This window comes from Sarcophilus harrisii, chromosome 1 (genome assembly GCF_902635505.1).
Source record: "Sarcophilus harrisii chromosome 1, mSarHar1.11, whole genome shotgun sequence".
In the NCBI taxonomy this organism is placed as follows: Eukaryota; Metazoa; Chordata; class Mammalia; order Dasyuromorphia; family Dasyuridae; genus Sarcophilus; species Sarcophilus harrisii.
In genome coordinates, this window is record NC_045426.1 from 336,508,489 (window position 1) to 336,524,760 (window position 16,272).

The 16,272-nt window shown below is 38.4% G+C and overlaps 2 protein-coding genes across 3 annotated transcripts in view; one reads left to right on the forward strand and one right to left on the reverse strand.

The window, feature by feature from the left end:
- The window catches only part of CLUAP1 (clusterin associated protein 1), a 39,284-nt gene extending 33,994 nt beyond the window's left edge, over nt 1-5,290 (reverse strand). Inside the window, exon 1 of one of the 2 annotated variants that reach the window (XM_031945620.1) lies at nt 5,197-5,290. In XM_031945620.1, the coding sequence (XP_031801480.1) occupies nt 5,197-5,221 (25 nt within the window). In that variant the 5' untranslated portion in view covers nt 5,222-5,290. The remainder of the gene's footprint in view (nt 1-5,196) is intronic. The other variant, XM_031945621.1, reaches the window with a different exon arrangement.
- A 276-nt stretch (nt 5,291-5,566) lies between these two features.
- Nucleotides 5,567-11,103, forward strand: C1H16orf90 (chromosome 1 C16orf90 homolog). Its single transcript, XM_003761890.3, has 3 exons — nt 5,567-5,778; nt 6,491-6,850; nt 8,319-11,103. Exons 1-3 carry the CDS (start codon nt 5,733-5,735, stop codon nt 8,474-8,476), a joined length of 564 nt encoding a protein of 187 aa, XP_003761938.1. The 5' UTR covers nt 5,567-5,732; the 3' UTR covers nt 8,477-11,103.
- The last annotated feature ends 5,169 nt before the right edge of the window (nt 11,104-16,272 follow it).

A 16,272-nucleotide genomic window follows, 5' to 3' on the forward strand; every position in this document is an offset into this window, starting at 1 on the left:
CACCCAACTTTTTCTACAAACTCCTTGCAGACTCTGAGTCTCTTCCTATGGCTTCTGTTTCTCCCCATCTCTGTAAAAATTAATCAGCAGTCATTTAGAAGAAAATCACTCCTTCCTCCCAGCACCCATGTTATCCCATAGCTGTCCCCTCAATTCAGCCCTGACTATGTCCCAATCCAACCCTGCCTACTCCTTCTACTATGTCCTCTAGAATTCCTATTCTGTAGTATATAAACTCCCATTCATCCTGGATCTCTCGCTCCTTTTCCATTTTTTAGGATGACCGTTACTTTTTGCCAAGACCTGGTTCCTTCTCTGATGATACTGTGACCTTGGCTGTCCTCTCTATTACACTGGCTGTACCTTGTTTCATACTCCTTGTAACAGAGGTCCTGGAAAGGGAATTGGAATATTCTTTATTTCCCATTGTCAATTTGAGATTCTCCTTTTTTTGCCTTTTTCTCTTAGTTGTCTTTTGATAATCAAACTTTCCTACTCAGTCAAAATTATGATAACCATAGTATATCAATCCCCTGGAGATTTTTATTCCTCTCTCAAAGAGTTTAGCATTGGCTTACTTTCCTTCAATCTTTTCTCTCTCTTTCTCTCTTTCTTACTCTCTCTTTCTTTCTGTCTCTCTCTCTTTCTCACATACAGGCACGTGCTCTTTCTCTGTGTCTCTTTGTCTCTGTCTCTCTATCTGTATCTCTTATTTAAATATTATTTTTTCCAATTATGTATAAAAACTATTTTTAACATTTTTAAAGATTTTTGAGTTCCACCAGGAGAACATTATATATAGTAACAGCAAGATTATGTGAAGGTCAACTATGATAGATTTAGTTTTTCTCAGCAATGCAGTGATCAAAAGCAATTTCAGTAAACTAGGGATGAAAAATGCCATCCACATCCAGATAGAGAACTGTGGAGACTAAATGTGGATTGAAGAATATTATTTTTATCTTTTCTGTTTATTTGAATTTTTTCCTTTTTTTTCCCTCTTGGTCTGATTTTTCTTGCACAATATGACAAATGTTTAAAAAGATTGTACACGTATAACTTAGATTGCTTGCTGTCTTGGGGAGAGGAGAGGAAAGAGGGGGAGAGGGAAAAAAATTTTGGAAAACAAAACTTTACAAAGATTAATGTTGAAAACTATATATGTATTTGGAAAAATAAAATACAAAAAAAAAAGAAACTAACATGGTAAATTTTTATATACATTATTTTTAAAAGGTGTGAATATTAGAAATTAGTGCTTTCATATACAAATATCTTTTGATGTTCTTAGTAGAAATGTCCATGTTAATGTTTATCAAGTTCAGAACGAAAAAAGAATAAAATTAAAACAAAAATTAAAAAAAAAGATTTTGAGTTCCAAATTCACTTCCTCTCTTCCCTTCTGCCTTCCCAGAGACAATAAGCTATTGAATATAGGTTATACATGTATAATCATGCAAAATATATTTATATATTAGTCATGTTGTAAAAGAAAACATAGATTTAAAAAATGAAAAAATAAAATTAATGTGTACCCAGTAAAAGTAATAAACTGTGAATGACTTAGTTTTTCTCAGCAATATAGTCATTCAAGATAATTCCAAAAGACTCATGATAAAAATTTATATCCACCTTCAGAAAACAAACTGATGAAGTTGGAATGCAAATTGAAGAATATTATTTATCACATTATTTTTAAATTCAGGTTTTTTACAATTCAAAATTTTTAAAAGAACATTTAAAATACTTTGATATGAAATTGAGAAAAACAATTATATATATATATATATATAAATATATATATATATATATTTTGCTGAGTGACTTGTCTGGGGTCACATAGCTAGGAAGTGTTAAGTGTCTGAGACCAAATTTGAACTTGGATCCTCCTGACTTCAGGGCTGGTGCTCTATCCAGTACACTACCTAGCTACCTCAAATATTTTTTAAAAGAATAGTGAAATACCAACTTAACAATCAATTCAAAACTCAGAATAAATCAAATTAGCTCCAAGATATTCTGTTCTATCTCATATAGCAAGTTCCATTGCCTACAGTTTAGAACAAGATATAGTTATTTTTCATATTGCAATAATTATAAATAATTATTTTAAAAGCCACTTATCTTCAGTCCATATTAAGTACATACAAGATTTTTCCAAGAGAAATTTGTTATTTTGCTTTTCTTTTTTAGTTAAAACACATCCTAATATAAAAATCATAGCTAATGAGTATGAGGTGGAATTTGAATTCAGGTTTTCAACATTAATTTTTGTAAGATTTTGTGTTCCAAATTTTCTCTCTCTTCCTCTTTCCTCTCCTCTCCCCAAGACAGCAAGCAATCTAAGTTATACGTGTGCAATCTTTTTAAACATCTCATATTTGTCATATTGTGCAAGAAAAATCAGACCAAGAGGGAAAAAAAATAAAAGTACTCCAGACTCAGTACTTTAGCTACCGAGCTACCTAGTTGCCACTTCACTATTGTATATTAACCCCTAAAGTATATAAAAGAAAAATACTATTAATATAGTATATTGTACATTAACCCTTAAAATAAAAAAAAATTATCCTGGGGTCTGTCAATATGAAGTTTATTCAAAGATGTAATTTCAATAAATATTATTCCAAGTGCCATTTCATAATTTTCATAATTAATAGTCAGATAGTTGATCATATAAATCATTTCTATATTATAAGCAAATTTAACTCATCCTCCTCTTTGACTCTGATTTGGGGAAAGAGCTTACTATATTGGTAAGGTAATCATCCCTTATCTCAGGGTGAAATTCACAAAAGAAAAAAATACATATATATAGCCTTTCCACATAGTTCTTTCTTTTCCCTTCATAAGAGTTAATCTTAACATGATTGAAAATTCAGTCTGGCAAGATCTCATAGATAGTAAGCTTTCCCAAGGCAACAAGTTAACATGGATCAAACAACATAACATACAAAATATAAGCTTTAACTTAAGAAGGATATTCTGCAAAAATTCCGAATAATAGTTAGGTATTATGAAATCACAGCATTTTTATAAAAAGTTTACCCAAATTACAAATTATGTATTATATTACATTATAAAGAGGAATTATGTATAACATTAACATTTTAAAAACAATGCCATAGATTTAAAACAGCAAAAAAATATTACTACTAAATGACATCAACTCAATCAAATATATTTCTGAATTCTTACATGGAAAAATCTTCATCTACCAATTTTGTATCCTATACTAGTTGTATTTAGAAACTAGCCTTAAGTAATTGAAAATCAGAATTAGCTTTAACTTTCTAAGAAGGAAACAAGTATTTCTCCAAAGTCTATAAATTTTCAAGTGTGAAAAATTTTCTATTCTCCAATTGCCTAAATGAGATTTAAAGCTTTCTTAAACTTTGGTGCAACATTCTACTAAACCCTACACTTTTCTTTTGACATGTACTATATATATTTTGAGAGTTGACAAAAATGAGGACTTTCTATTGTTCCAACTTGGGTAAAAATCATTGGTTCTCTCTACTCTGCCTTTTGGAAAAATGAACATTTGTACTTCATATTGTCCTCTAAATTATTTCTATCTTCCTTTAATTATATTTCCCTGTTCTTCCTTTGGACTTTGATTAAAGGCCTATAACTTTCCAAAATGCATATCTCTCTACACTGATACAGCACTACATTTTTCTTCACTCCTTTTTCAGTCCCTGACATCTCTTATTTCCTATTTTCAGAAGATGTTTTCCCATATAACTGAAATTCATTGCAGTAAGTCTTTTCTTGATGAAAACTGCAACTTTACAAATGTATGGACACTTTACCTTGCTAGATAAAACTTTGCCATTACCAATGTGATTTCTTAAGAGATTGTAAATTCAGTCTATTCTATCCTGTAGGTGACTTTGCTGCTAATTCACCTAAACAATTTACTTCTGAATCATTCACAGCAGGAATGCAGTGACAAGAGAAAAAACAAAAAATTCTTTCTGATTTAAACAAACCTCTTACTTTCCAAACTTGAGAAAAAGAGTTAATAGTTACAATAGGAGGATAACAGGCTTCAAAAACTCAAACTGAAAAACCATATGCTTCAGCTCTATTTAAGAACTGAGCATTTAATGTCATTCTCTAGAGGGAAAATGATAGGATAACCAAATGTTATTTGGTTTCTGGGAGTAGCATGGGAAAAGGTTATGGTATTTTGAACTAAGTTTTGGAGGAGAGAGAGGGACTTGAATAGGTGGGAAGGAGGAAAGGGGCCATTTGGAGCAGAACAAAAGTACCTCAGGAAGAATCTGTTTAGTGATTTACAGCTGAAAACTGAATATCTTCTTTTCCCCCATTAATTTAACATCTCCATATATTATGTGGGTTTTCCTCTTGGGTTTTTTTTAAGTGGGAGCTCACCATTTGCAGCATTCAATTATTTACCATTATTATGTTTTAAGTAATTTAGGTGCTAAGAAAACAAAATCATAAAAAACAAAGTCTCTACCAGATCTTCATTAGTTTTATATTTTCCTTAGGTTGAGTAGATACAACATCCAGCTCTAAATCTATATACAAGTAATACAAGGTGATCTGGGGAGGCATGGGGAAAATGGAGTGGAGATTACTGGGTACCACCCTAACTCTTCTGAGAAAAGCAGGTAACAGGAATATTTAACATGGAAAAGAGAAGACTCAGTAGGGACACAAGCATGATGGAATGGGACAGACATTGGATTTTAAAGAAGTTGACCTGGATTCAAATCCTGACTTACTACCTATTGCTTACATGATCTGGGACATGTTGCCCAACAGATCTGATTCTCAGTTGCCTCCCACCTATAACTTAAGGACTTGAAGTAGATGAAGTCTACAATCCATTCCAACTCTAAATGCTAAAATTCTAAAAATCTTTCTTGGGAAACTAGGGTGAGTTTGCCTAAAAGATAACCACAGTCATGGGAGGCAAGTACCTTAAAAGTTTACTCAGCTAGCTCAGATGAGGGAACTGAAACCCAGAAAAATTAAAATATTCTCACAGGGTCACTAAGCTAGTAAGTGACTGGAGAGGGAATATCAAGATAGGAAGGGCTTGATAAATAAGACAATTGTCTATATCTACAGTTGAAGAAATGTCAAGTATAAGAGATAATAGGTTTATTATCCCTATTTTACAAATAAGAAAACTGAGTCTAGAGGGAAAGCATGACTTACCTATAATTACCCAGCTAGTTAGCATGATAGTTAGTAGAAAAAACAGTGGCTTTGGAACCTGGATTCAAATTCTAGTTCTGGATCTCTCACCACTTAAAAAAAGTCACTTTTAAAGTGACTTAAAATCAGTTTCCTCATTTGTAAATGAGGGAATTGGACTAGATGATCTTTAAAATTTCTTCCAGCTCTAAATCTCCTGATGTCCATAGAATCGCAAACTAAATATCTATCAGTGTTTTTTGTCTTTGGCACTAGACATCCTCTGTTGTGGTGGTACGTCTAGATCGAGTCTAAGCTTGGGTCAGTGAAGGTAAGTCTGGCAGCAAGAGGTACTCAGTTAACATTTCCATTGTCTTGTCCTCTCTCTGGCCCTCCCTGGCAGCCACAGGAAGAAAGCATGCTGTTCCCAGTTATGACATCACAAAGCTGTTCAGCAAGGTTGCCATGCAGCTCCAGACTTTAGGCCAGGGATATTTTGAGAGGACCCAAGGTGTTGGAGCCCTGGCAGCTTCTCCAGCTAGCCACACTGGACCTCAATGGAGGCTTTGGTCTGTGCTTTCTCTGAGCTGCGAATAAGAGAAGGTATTGTAGTGGGAAGGCTATAGAAGGCTGGGAAAGGGGAAGATGAACAGAAGAGTTAGAAAAGAGAAAATCTTCCCGTCCTCTAGGGCCATCAACATAATAAATGGTGCTAAATGCAAGTCCACCTATGCTGAGGGTTAGGCTACTTATCAAGAGATGAGAGTATTCTGGTGGCTTAGAGATTGTGTGGCCTTGGTCAAATCACTTCTTTCTGGATCGGTTTCTGGACCTCTAAACTGGTACCAAAGGAATGATGCTCCCAAACCACATCCATCTCTAAGATGGGAAAGGATGAAATGGAATGGAAAGCACAAAGCTTCAAGAAGACTATCCCCCAGGGATTTTGTCCCCAGTAGCTGTCCACTGTCTTGTAGTTCCAAAGAGAACTCTTTCCAGTTTGAATTGACCTTTCAATGGTGAGCAAAGACTTGAACCCCTGGCCTCTGAAGGGCTCAAGCCATCCTGTTACCAATGGTCTTTATTCTTTTTATCCTCAAAGCCCTTTGAAAATGGAGGTAGACTTTAGCTACCCATATAGAGGTGAATGACCCCAGTTGACAGAAGAAATCCTGAGGCCTAGCAGAAGAATAATGAATTTAGGTTTATATAAACCGAGCCCTAAACAGAAGGAAAAAATTGGGGCCCAGGGCATTAGCCAGAAGAGAAAGTTGGCTGGTTCCCCTGGGTAAGGGTGTCTGTGTTTTCACCATAGATGCAGTGAGCCTGACTTTGGGCTGCCCAGGCAGCGCCGACACTCCCCCCAACATCTACGAGGGGGGTCTGGGGGCCCGGAGGCAGCAGTGCCCCAGCCCACCGGGCAGCAAGCCCAAGAACTTCCGTCTTCGTCACCTTCGGAGCCTGGCACTCTATCTGCCCAGCAGCATGCAACCTGCCGGCCAGTGCGAGAGCCACTGGCTGGGGAGGCTAATGGCAGGGGGCTGCCTCCCAAGGGTGGGGCCCCTGCCCAAGGGCGGGGCGTGGGCCCTCGATCTTCCTGGCCCTCTGAGTTCTACCAACCACCCCCTGGATTCACCAGGTCCCCAATCACCCAGGGAGAACCTAGGGAGTACAGGTGAGGATACCCACAACAGGGCCAGGAACAGAATTCCAGGAGAGCAGGAAAGGTTCCTTAGCCCAGCCAACATAGGAGCAATCCCAGGGAACAGGGTATTAAAGGTGAGGCTTAAGGAGGGTGGGTGTCTTCTCATCATAAAGCTGCTCCAGTGGCACAGTTTGGAAAACTGGCAGTATTGGGGGTAGAATCTCAAAAGACAAGGATTAGCAAGGATTCACTGAAGTCTGTGCAGCTCAAGTATTGGTAAGTCCAACTACTATCCCTCTTCCCCATTCTCCTGTTCCATCTAGACCAGTCAGATCAGGGAGCAGAAACATCCTCTTGTGTGTCTCTGATCGCATGGATTAGAGGGGAACAGAGAGGAGGGGGTAATTTTGTAGGGGCAGGGCATGCATATTGACAGGGTGCTGGGGGGTGGCGAGAGTATGGGTATGGATGTTGCTGGATGCACAGGCTTCACAGATTAGTTCTTGAATAGAGTCTCAGGTTATACCGAGATGACTGGATACATGTTGTACCTGGACATATGTATGTATTTGACTGGGTGTGACTGTATTTGGGCAACTGGATGAAGATATACGTGGTAGGGAGAGATGTGGAGATAGTGGGAGATAAGTGAGTCTATGTGAAGAATTGGCTGGAGGTGAATAAGGGGATAAATTTGTGGTAGCTGCATATGTATATTTAGGCATGTGAAGCACAGGATGTATATTATAATGCACATGTGTTTATTATATGTAAACTCATATCACATATATACACTGTAGCATGTTTCTGCTACATATTACACATATGCCAACATGTGTATTATATATAATTTGTAATTACAAATACTAATATGCATATGTGTCACAGGAAGTGTATAAGAATATATGGGGTACTAGTGGTATATAGTCTGTGGATGAGTAGCTAGCTAGGGCTATGTGTGTGTTTTAGCTCTGTAGGTGAGTAACTGAAGGTGGCTAATTATGTTTAAATCCTCTTCTCTAAGCTTTTTATAACCTTCCTTATACTCTCAGTAGATAACCCAAGACCCCAGGTCTTTTCCCCCAAGGTCATCTCCTTGCGACTTCCCCTCCATGGCTTGAGCAGATCTAAGTCTGAGAGACCCATAATTCTTTTTCTTAGACCCTAGTTAAAGTGTGACCTTGTGCAGATTAAGTTAAGGAAACATTGTGGCAGAGACAAAAAAGCCTTGGCTTGAGAGTGAAAAGTCTCTTGGCCAAGCCCCTTAGCTTCTCTGGAACTCAGCTCATCCCTTAGGTTATCCCAGTTTTGAAGTACATTTACCCATCTTCTAAACCTCTTCTGGAGAAGAGCACAGAAAACATTTATGTAGCATATTGGGTTTGTCTGATAATCTACAAGGGGAATCACAGGCCCGAACTATGTGTCCCTGTTCTCTCACACACTTCCATCCCCACACATTTTCATCATTGACTTGTTTCTTTCCCCTTTTCCTCAGCTTCCAGCTCCAGCACCGACCCAACCAAGGGTGCCCTCTCCCAGCCCCGGCCACCCGAGGGCTCAGGCTTCAGGCCCAAGAGGTCTTGGGGATCCTTAGAGGAGTCAACATGTCCCATGTGCAAGAGGACCCGGCCCGGGGCCCAGGAGAGGCCATAGGGCAGTCCCAAGCAACAGGGCTGGTTCCCCCAGCTCTGGCAGCAGGAGGAGGGAATGGCCTGAAGCTACAGGTCCCTGGGAGAACAGCCTCCCTCCACACTCTCCAAGTTCCCCCTGGCAAGCAGCCCTCCAAGATGCCAAGACAGCTGAGGAAGTTCCCTCGGAGGGGAGTCCGACTTGGGTCTCAGGGAAGTGAAAGGAGAGGAAAGTGGTTCCTGCCTGAGGGTCGGAAAAAGGAGAAGCAGGGGCAGTGGTCCAAGCAGACCGGGCATGTACTACATACTCTATTGCCTCGGAGATGGTGTCGAAGGCAGATAATCCCAGTCAAGCAGGCCTGGGTACCAGCAGGTCCTACATCTGAATAAAGGGAGAGGTCTGTCCATCCTCAAGTCTGCCTCTAGGCCCCTGCCTCCTGCCCAGGTTTACAAAAGGACTTTCCCAGAAGGCCCAGGGAGATGATTAATGAATGTTGGGGGCTTTGGTATTGAGGTCAGGGTCACCCCTTTCTTTTCTAATGGTCTCCAATCCCACTTCTACCCACATATTAATCCATTAAAGAAACAGCATCTGATAGTGGATAAGAGTAGGAGAAGTGGAGTTAGGAAGACCTGGGTTGAAATCCCATTTCTGACAGCTCCTGTGGGATCCCAGAGCAAGTCTTCCCTTTAGTGTTCCGCCTCAGTTTTCTTAACTGTAAAATGAGGGGTTTGTACTAAGTAGTCTTCAAGGTCCCTTCTAGCTCTTAACTCGGCCTTCCCCAGTTCTCACTTTCTCTCAGGCCTGGCTCCAGTTGGTCAGTCAAAGCCCGGGGCTCCAGCTTCCATTGATCCCTAATAGGAAGAAGCTGCTGTGAATGAGAAAAGGAAAAGCTGCTGTAACCTCTTCATTAGCCACACTGCTTAGCACCAGGCAAGCTGTGTAAGGGCGGGAGGTGGGGGAGGTTTGGAAGGACAGAAAAGACCAGGACTGAGGAAAGGGAAGGATTGCCCGCTGGGCCCTTTGTGCGGGCTTCAGGCTGGGGTTTGTGGTATCCTTGCATCTCTCTTCCTGACAGGAGGTGATGCATACAGGCGTCATATGCCAGCACTTCATCTGCCCAGAAAAAGGGTCAAGTTAAAAGGACTTGGGGCTTACTCCTCTCTGGAATTCTACCCCCCTTAATTGGGGCTACTCAACAGCTTCTGTGAACAAGGATATGGGGTGTCCTCATGTCTCTCCAACTCTACCCTACCAACATGGATGACCTGCTGGGCACCAGACTCTCTAAAGAGCTGTTTGAGTGAGGTGGGATAGTCAGAGTTGTACTCCATGGGCCATCTGGGAAGTTAGTCTTCCTGCCAGGAAGAGCTGAATGGGGTGGAATTTGTAGCAACCCATGCAGTATCAGGTTCCTCTGTCCCCAAATATCTCCCCCAGATAAGTTCCATCATTAGAGCTACTATTTTAGCTCTTTCCTCTCATTTCCCTGGGTCTCTACTTGGATTCCGCTACCTGGTGAAAATTCTCTCCAGTTAATAGAAATTGAGGCAGAGATGGTGATCAGGATCCAAAGCAGGAGGTCCTTCCCCCATTACTCAAGCCCCAGAGTCTTTCCTGCAAGGTGTTAGGAGAAAGAAAAGGACCAGGAGCTTGTTGGCTCAGGTACCTGCCATTTTTAATTGATAGATTCCGCTGCCCTCTGGGGAAGCCCAATGATGAGAGATCAGGACAGAGGAGAAGCTGAAACCTCTCAAAGCCGCCATAGAACATCAAAGCTGGAAGGGAACTTGTAGATAAATGAGTCCAGACCCCTCATTGTACCGAATAGAAAGCTGTGAGAGGTCTAGAAAAAGTGACTCTTCTTTGGTACCAGAAGCAGAATTCGAAGCCAGGGCTTGCTCTCTTATCATACCATGGTGCCTCACCATGGTACTGAAATGTATGCTTTAGAGAAATGTGATTGGTGCCTCTTATATGCTAAGCACAGTGCTAGGTGATATGGATGGAAAGATGAAAAGAGGAAAAATTCCTGCTCTCAAGGAGTTAAAACTCTTGCCCACTTTCCCAAAGAAATCTTAGCAGGCATCCAAAAATATACTTTCCAGAAAGGAAAGGCAACTAGGGACTGACCTTGGCAAGTGAGTGTGGTTGAGTCAAGGTACATAATGATCCATTGTGAAGCAGGGTCAATGTGTTGATTTGTTTTGCTTAATTGTAATTAGCTGATAAAAGGGAGGGGGTCTATTGAGGGTAGAGGGGGATAGTTATTGGGAAGTGGAACTTTTTAAAAAGCATCAATAAAGCATTTTTTAAAAATGGGGCCTGAGAAACACAAGACTTTGGGAGCAACAGGGATGGTGTACCAGGGTGGGCAGGATTCTGAGTATTTCCAACTCTTTAGTAAAATAGTAAAAATTAAGTAGGATTTAAACAGGACACATATTGATCAGATTGGAATTCTACAAAATTGACAGCCTTATACCCTTCAAAAATTCACTCCTACACAATCAAGAATAAACTTTTATTAGATTGCAAGTGCACAACTAAAGAAGTTTGTGGTATACCTGGAGATCTTAAAATCATAGAATCTTTTAATTATTAGGGAATTTCAAGGTTATCTAGTATGAGATTACTCTCTAAGTGGCAACCTGCAAGTGCATGACTAACAAAGTTTTTGGTATACCTGGAGATCTCAACATCATAGAATCTTTTAATAGGGAATTTCAAGGTTATCTAGTATGAGATTAATCACTGACAATCTTCTCCACTAAATCCCAAGAAATTGAGGCAGCTAGGTGGTATTGGCAGTGGATAAAGTGAAATTAAGAGATAACCTGGAGTTGGGGGTCACCCTCTGCCTCAGGATCCTCATCTATAAAATAGGGATAATACTTCAATGTTTGTTGTGAAGATAAATATAGGTGCTCTGCAAACTTTAAAGTCTTATATAAATGCTATCATCTTAGTTTCACTATTTTGTTAGGAAATTGTAAAGTTTGTAAAGGCTTTACACAAATGAGCTCACATGAAGTTCATGATAATTCTGTAAGTTAGAGTTACAAGTATCCCTGGTGCTGATGAATCTGACACCTCACAAGGAAGGCCTGTTTCATTGTTGGAAAGTTCTAGACAGGTCTTATTAGAAAATTCTTAACCACAGGGCCTCAGATTGGATAAGAATCTAGTTGGAAACATATTTAAGCCTTTGCTTGATAATATATGAAAGGAAATCCACACTACCTAAATAGTACATTCCACTTTTAGATAACTTTAACAAGTTTTTCCCTGTATTAAACCGAAATTTTAATCTTTACAACTTCTACTGCAAATTTTGCCCTGAGGGTAGGCAAACTTCAAACAGTTAAGTTCAAAACTTTTTACATCTGACAGTCAAATGCTTGAAAACAGCTATCTTGTCTCCCCTATGTCCTCAGGATAGTATTTTAAATTCTTGCAAATGACTTTCATCAGGCATGATCTCTCTACTTTTTAGGTTTTATGCTAACAAAAAATTTTGAATGGATTCTTCTATGGATCTTTCCTTCTGATGTTTTTTTCAAAGGTGACATCCTGTTCAAAACAAAAAGTCCCTGCATTCTCCTTAGGGATCCATGGAAACATATGATACATAATAATTTGAAGAGAGGGCACTAATTATCAAGATCAACAAGAAAAATTTTGTGGAGGATTTGGACCTGAGCTGAGCTTTGAAGAGAGGGAGCTCAAGATTCTAAGAGATAGAAATACTATATATAAATCATTTCAGGAATGGAGGAATAGCCTGCCTGAAGTTATGGAGGCAAGAGATAGAATATCAAGTTTGGTGAACAAGTAGGTCAGTTTTTAATACAGAACACATGAAGGGAACTCACACATACAATTGATTTCTTTTAACCCAAGTATAATAATGCATTTCTGTCAAATTTCATCTTGTTTGATTTCTAGACTATTGAGATCTTTATGGATCATTTTATCCTCCACTATGCTATCTATCCCAGTTTTATATCCTCTATAAATTTTACAGATTTGCTTTCTATTCCTTTATTCAAGTAATTTTTTAAAACGTTAGAAAAGTCATAGTGCTAAGTGGCAGATCCCTGGGACACTCCATTCAAAACCACCTTTTTATCAAATTTTAATGGCTATTTAGATCTGGCAAACCTGTTTCAAATGCCCAGCCTATATACCTCTGACTTGTCCAAAATTGCATGAGAGATGATCCAATACTTCAATAAAATCTGACTAAATTTTATCTACAGTAACCCATTGACTTACCAGTCAAGATAACTCTGTCAAGAAGAAAAATCACCTGGCATGACCACCTGTTATTAAGGGGTAAAAATTTATTTTCAAGTTTAATGAGAATAAAAATACTCTTTGAAACAGAATATTTCTGTTCAACCCAAATATTTACCTCTGAAGTATTTAGTACTCTCTCCTACTCCATTAAAAAGAGTAGGCATCCTGGAAATGGTGCAACAATTTTGTCAATTAGTATGGCCTATTTTTTATGAAACTCTGTGGGCACAGCTTTCTTTTCTAGATGTTCATTAATCATCATTCTATAATTTTGCCAGGAATCAAAAATCAAAGTTCTAAGTCAATAGCCATTAATTTACACAGAGAGAGAGGAGAGAAAGAAATGAGGAGGGAGGAAGGGGAGGGAAAAGGGATGGAGGAAGAAGGAGGGAGAGAGGAAAAAGTGAGGGGGGGGAAAAAGGAGGGAGGGAAAAAGGAGGGAGGGAAAGGGAGAAGAGGAAGGAGAGAGAGAGAAAAAAGTTTTTCCTTTTCCTATTTAGCAGATTACAATGAATCAAAAATATATATCTCTGTAACTTCCATTCACTGGTTCTAGTTTTGCCTTCTGAGTCAAGAGGTAAGAGGATCAAATCCCTCATCCACATAATAGATATTTGAAAATAGCCAAAATATATCCACCCCCTAAGTCTTTTCCAAATCAGTCATATCTGGATACTTCCACTGTATTAGGAAGAATTTGATCCTCCCCCACCTCAGTTTATCATACATAATGTATAATCATCAGTATAATCATACATAATGAATTGTTGATGTATTGAGATATTTACACCATGTTATCCTTTTACAAGAGATTGACACCTCTAGAGACAAATATGCATATGCAAACCAGACAAGACTTTTCATAAGTGGACCTATGGATGACCTGTATTTGGGAGAATTCAGTTAAAGCAGGTGCCAGCAGTTTTACAGAATCCCCAGCTGTTTGCTTCTTGAAGGGAGCAGGGCTTTTTTTTTTTTTTTTTTACCTTTTCTCCCCACGCACTGGCCATAGCATCTAGCAGCAGAGCTTCTTGCCCAGAAGATACTCTATACATCAGCTTGAGAGTATTCAAGGCATAGTTGAAGGAGCAAACACATTTTAAACTTTTAAGTCATAATAATGAGTCCTCATTGCATGGTTAACTTTTTCTAGATGTGCTGCAGATTGGACACAATAGATCCATAGAAGAATCCATTCAAAATTTTTTGTTAGCATAAAACCTAAAAAGTATAGAGATCATGCCTGATGAAAGTCATTTGCAAGAATTTAAACAGATTAGGACAAGAGAATTATAGCCCTCAATCAGACGATTACATTTCTATTAATATAATTTATTATATATAATAGCATACTTTATAGATTACTAATATAATTTATGATCGCATATCAAATATTTGACCAAAATTTTTGAGCAAAATCCTGTGCTGGGGGAATGTCAATTTTCAAAAATAAATATAACTTCTAGAAATAAAAATATCAAATTCAGTGAATTTATGTAAACCAAAATTAAATAACTTAAGTGGTTAAAACAAGCAGGGGATACTTGGGATAATATTTGAAGTTACTGGTCCATAATTCTTATTCCAGAAGATTCATAAGGAAATACTACACACCTCCTAAGGAGTGAAAGATTCAATGTAGATTGAGAACCATGTATATGTACGTGTAATACAAAAGTGTATTTGTAAGCACATGATATATGATAAATACATAGGTGTTTATTCACATATATAGCCAATGTGAGAATGTGTTGACTATACAGGACTTAATTTTTCTTTTTCAATGAGGGAGAGAGGCAGAGTGAGAGAGAGCTGATTTTGGCTAACTGAAAAAAATTAAGTTTAAAAAAATAAAGTGATTGGTTCAGAATTGTGTTTTCATTGATGTGGGGAATTCCCTGAAGTAGAAACTCTTTGTCACTTGCAGAAAAGAGTAATGTCCCAATAATCCAGTAACATGGGGAGTTGCCTGACTCACAGTGTCACTTGTCAGAAGGAAGAGTTAAATTTGAGGTCTTTCTGTCTCTGACGTCAGCTTTCCATTTATTCTTTCATTTAAAGGGAAGAAAAAAAGGACAGCTGGTAAAGTTTGTTTTTCTAGCTTTCCCCTTTCCATTTTCCCCATACAAACCAAAGTCCTAGGAGTAATGAGTCCAAGTGCCCAATAAACATTATCAATAAGAATAGGAAGTTTCTTCCTCTTGAAAGTTTCCAAGGTTTAGTTGAAGTGGTTACCAAATGTAGATCATGTTTAGTATAAACTATCAAATCTACGAGTACTCAATGACACTAAAATTTCTTTACTGAGCAAGGATCCCCAGACAGATGATCGTATAGTGATTGTTTGTCCTTTCTTCCTGAAGAGGACCATGATATAAGGAAATGATACTGTGGCATGCAAGTGAGGGAGGGCTGTGCAAGGGCATCTGCCTCACTTGCTCTTCCAGAGCCATTTGGGTCCAGTGGCCTGACAATAGAGTGATAGGGCACAACCATATCTCCATTGTACACTTAAGTTTGACTGCAGTGTCCCTAAACTCTGTAGAGGTTGTGTAGAAGCCATACTTCTACCTGTGTTCAAGACCCATGAAACTACTATAGAACATCATCATGGCTCACCTGAGATTGCTCTCTTCTACTTAACCTGTCAAATATGAACAGGAGCAGGGTAATTAAAAGTAATGTGGTATAATAGAACAACTGCTTTATTAGAGTCAGAATACCTGGATTCCAAATTAGTTAATAATAGTTAATAATAAGTATTTCCGTATCAATGTAAAAAAATTGAAAAGGCCTTGAAACCGCAAATTTCAATGAATCAGAGTGTTTTTCTTGTTTTAAGTAAATAAAAACCAGTATGCAGAATACCTGGATTCCAATCCAACTTTGACACATAATTCCTTTGGTTAGAATACTGAAGCTGCTGGAGCTCCGGATGAGTTATATCCATGTGGGAAAACTCAAGTTTGACTTCTGGTACTTCCAGAAACCTAAAAAATCTGAACCATTTAGTGGGGCAGTGAAACCTGCCTCTTTAATGACAAGGCCTAATTTGCTTCAACACATCTTAAACTCCACCTTGGGCAAGTTAACACTTGCCAAATAATTGTCCCCTGGCACCTGGACCCCTATAATCTGGATGACACATTGAACAAGCCTGAAAAATAATCTGATTATATCTCTTTCACATACCAATGTGAATTATTCACCAACATTTGGGAGCTGTTCCCTAGAATAATAAAACATCATACTTGTAAAGAACCTTACAACATAGAATGTTAGAACTGGACAAAATCCTCAAAGATAACCTAGAAAATTAAAAATAACATATATAGCTCCTAACCTTCCAAAGCACCAACACAGCCACCATTTTGCTAGATCTTCACAACTAGCATCCTGTTGGACAGATAAGGATATTGACACACTGTAAGATTAATAACTGTACATGACCAGCAAAATGAACTAAATCTTTTCTATGTTTATCACACCCTTTTCAACCTCTCCAAAATAGGAATTAT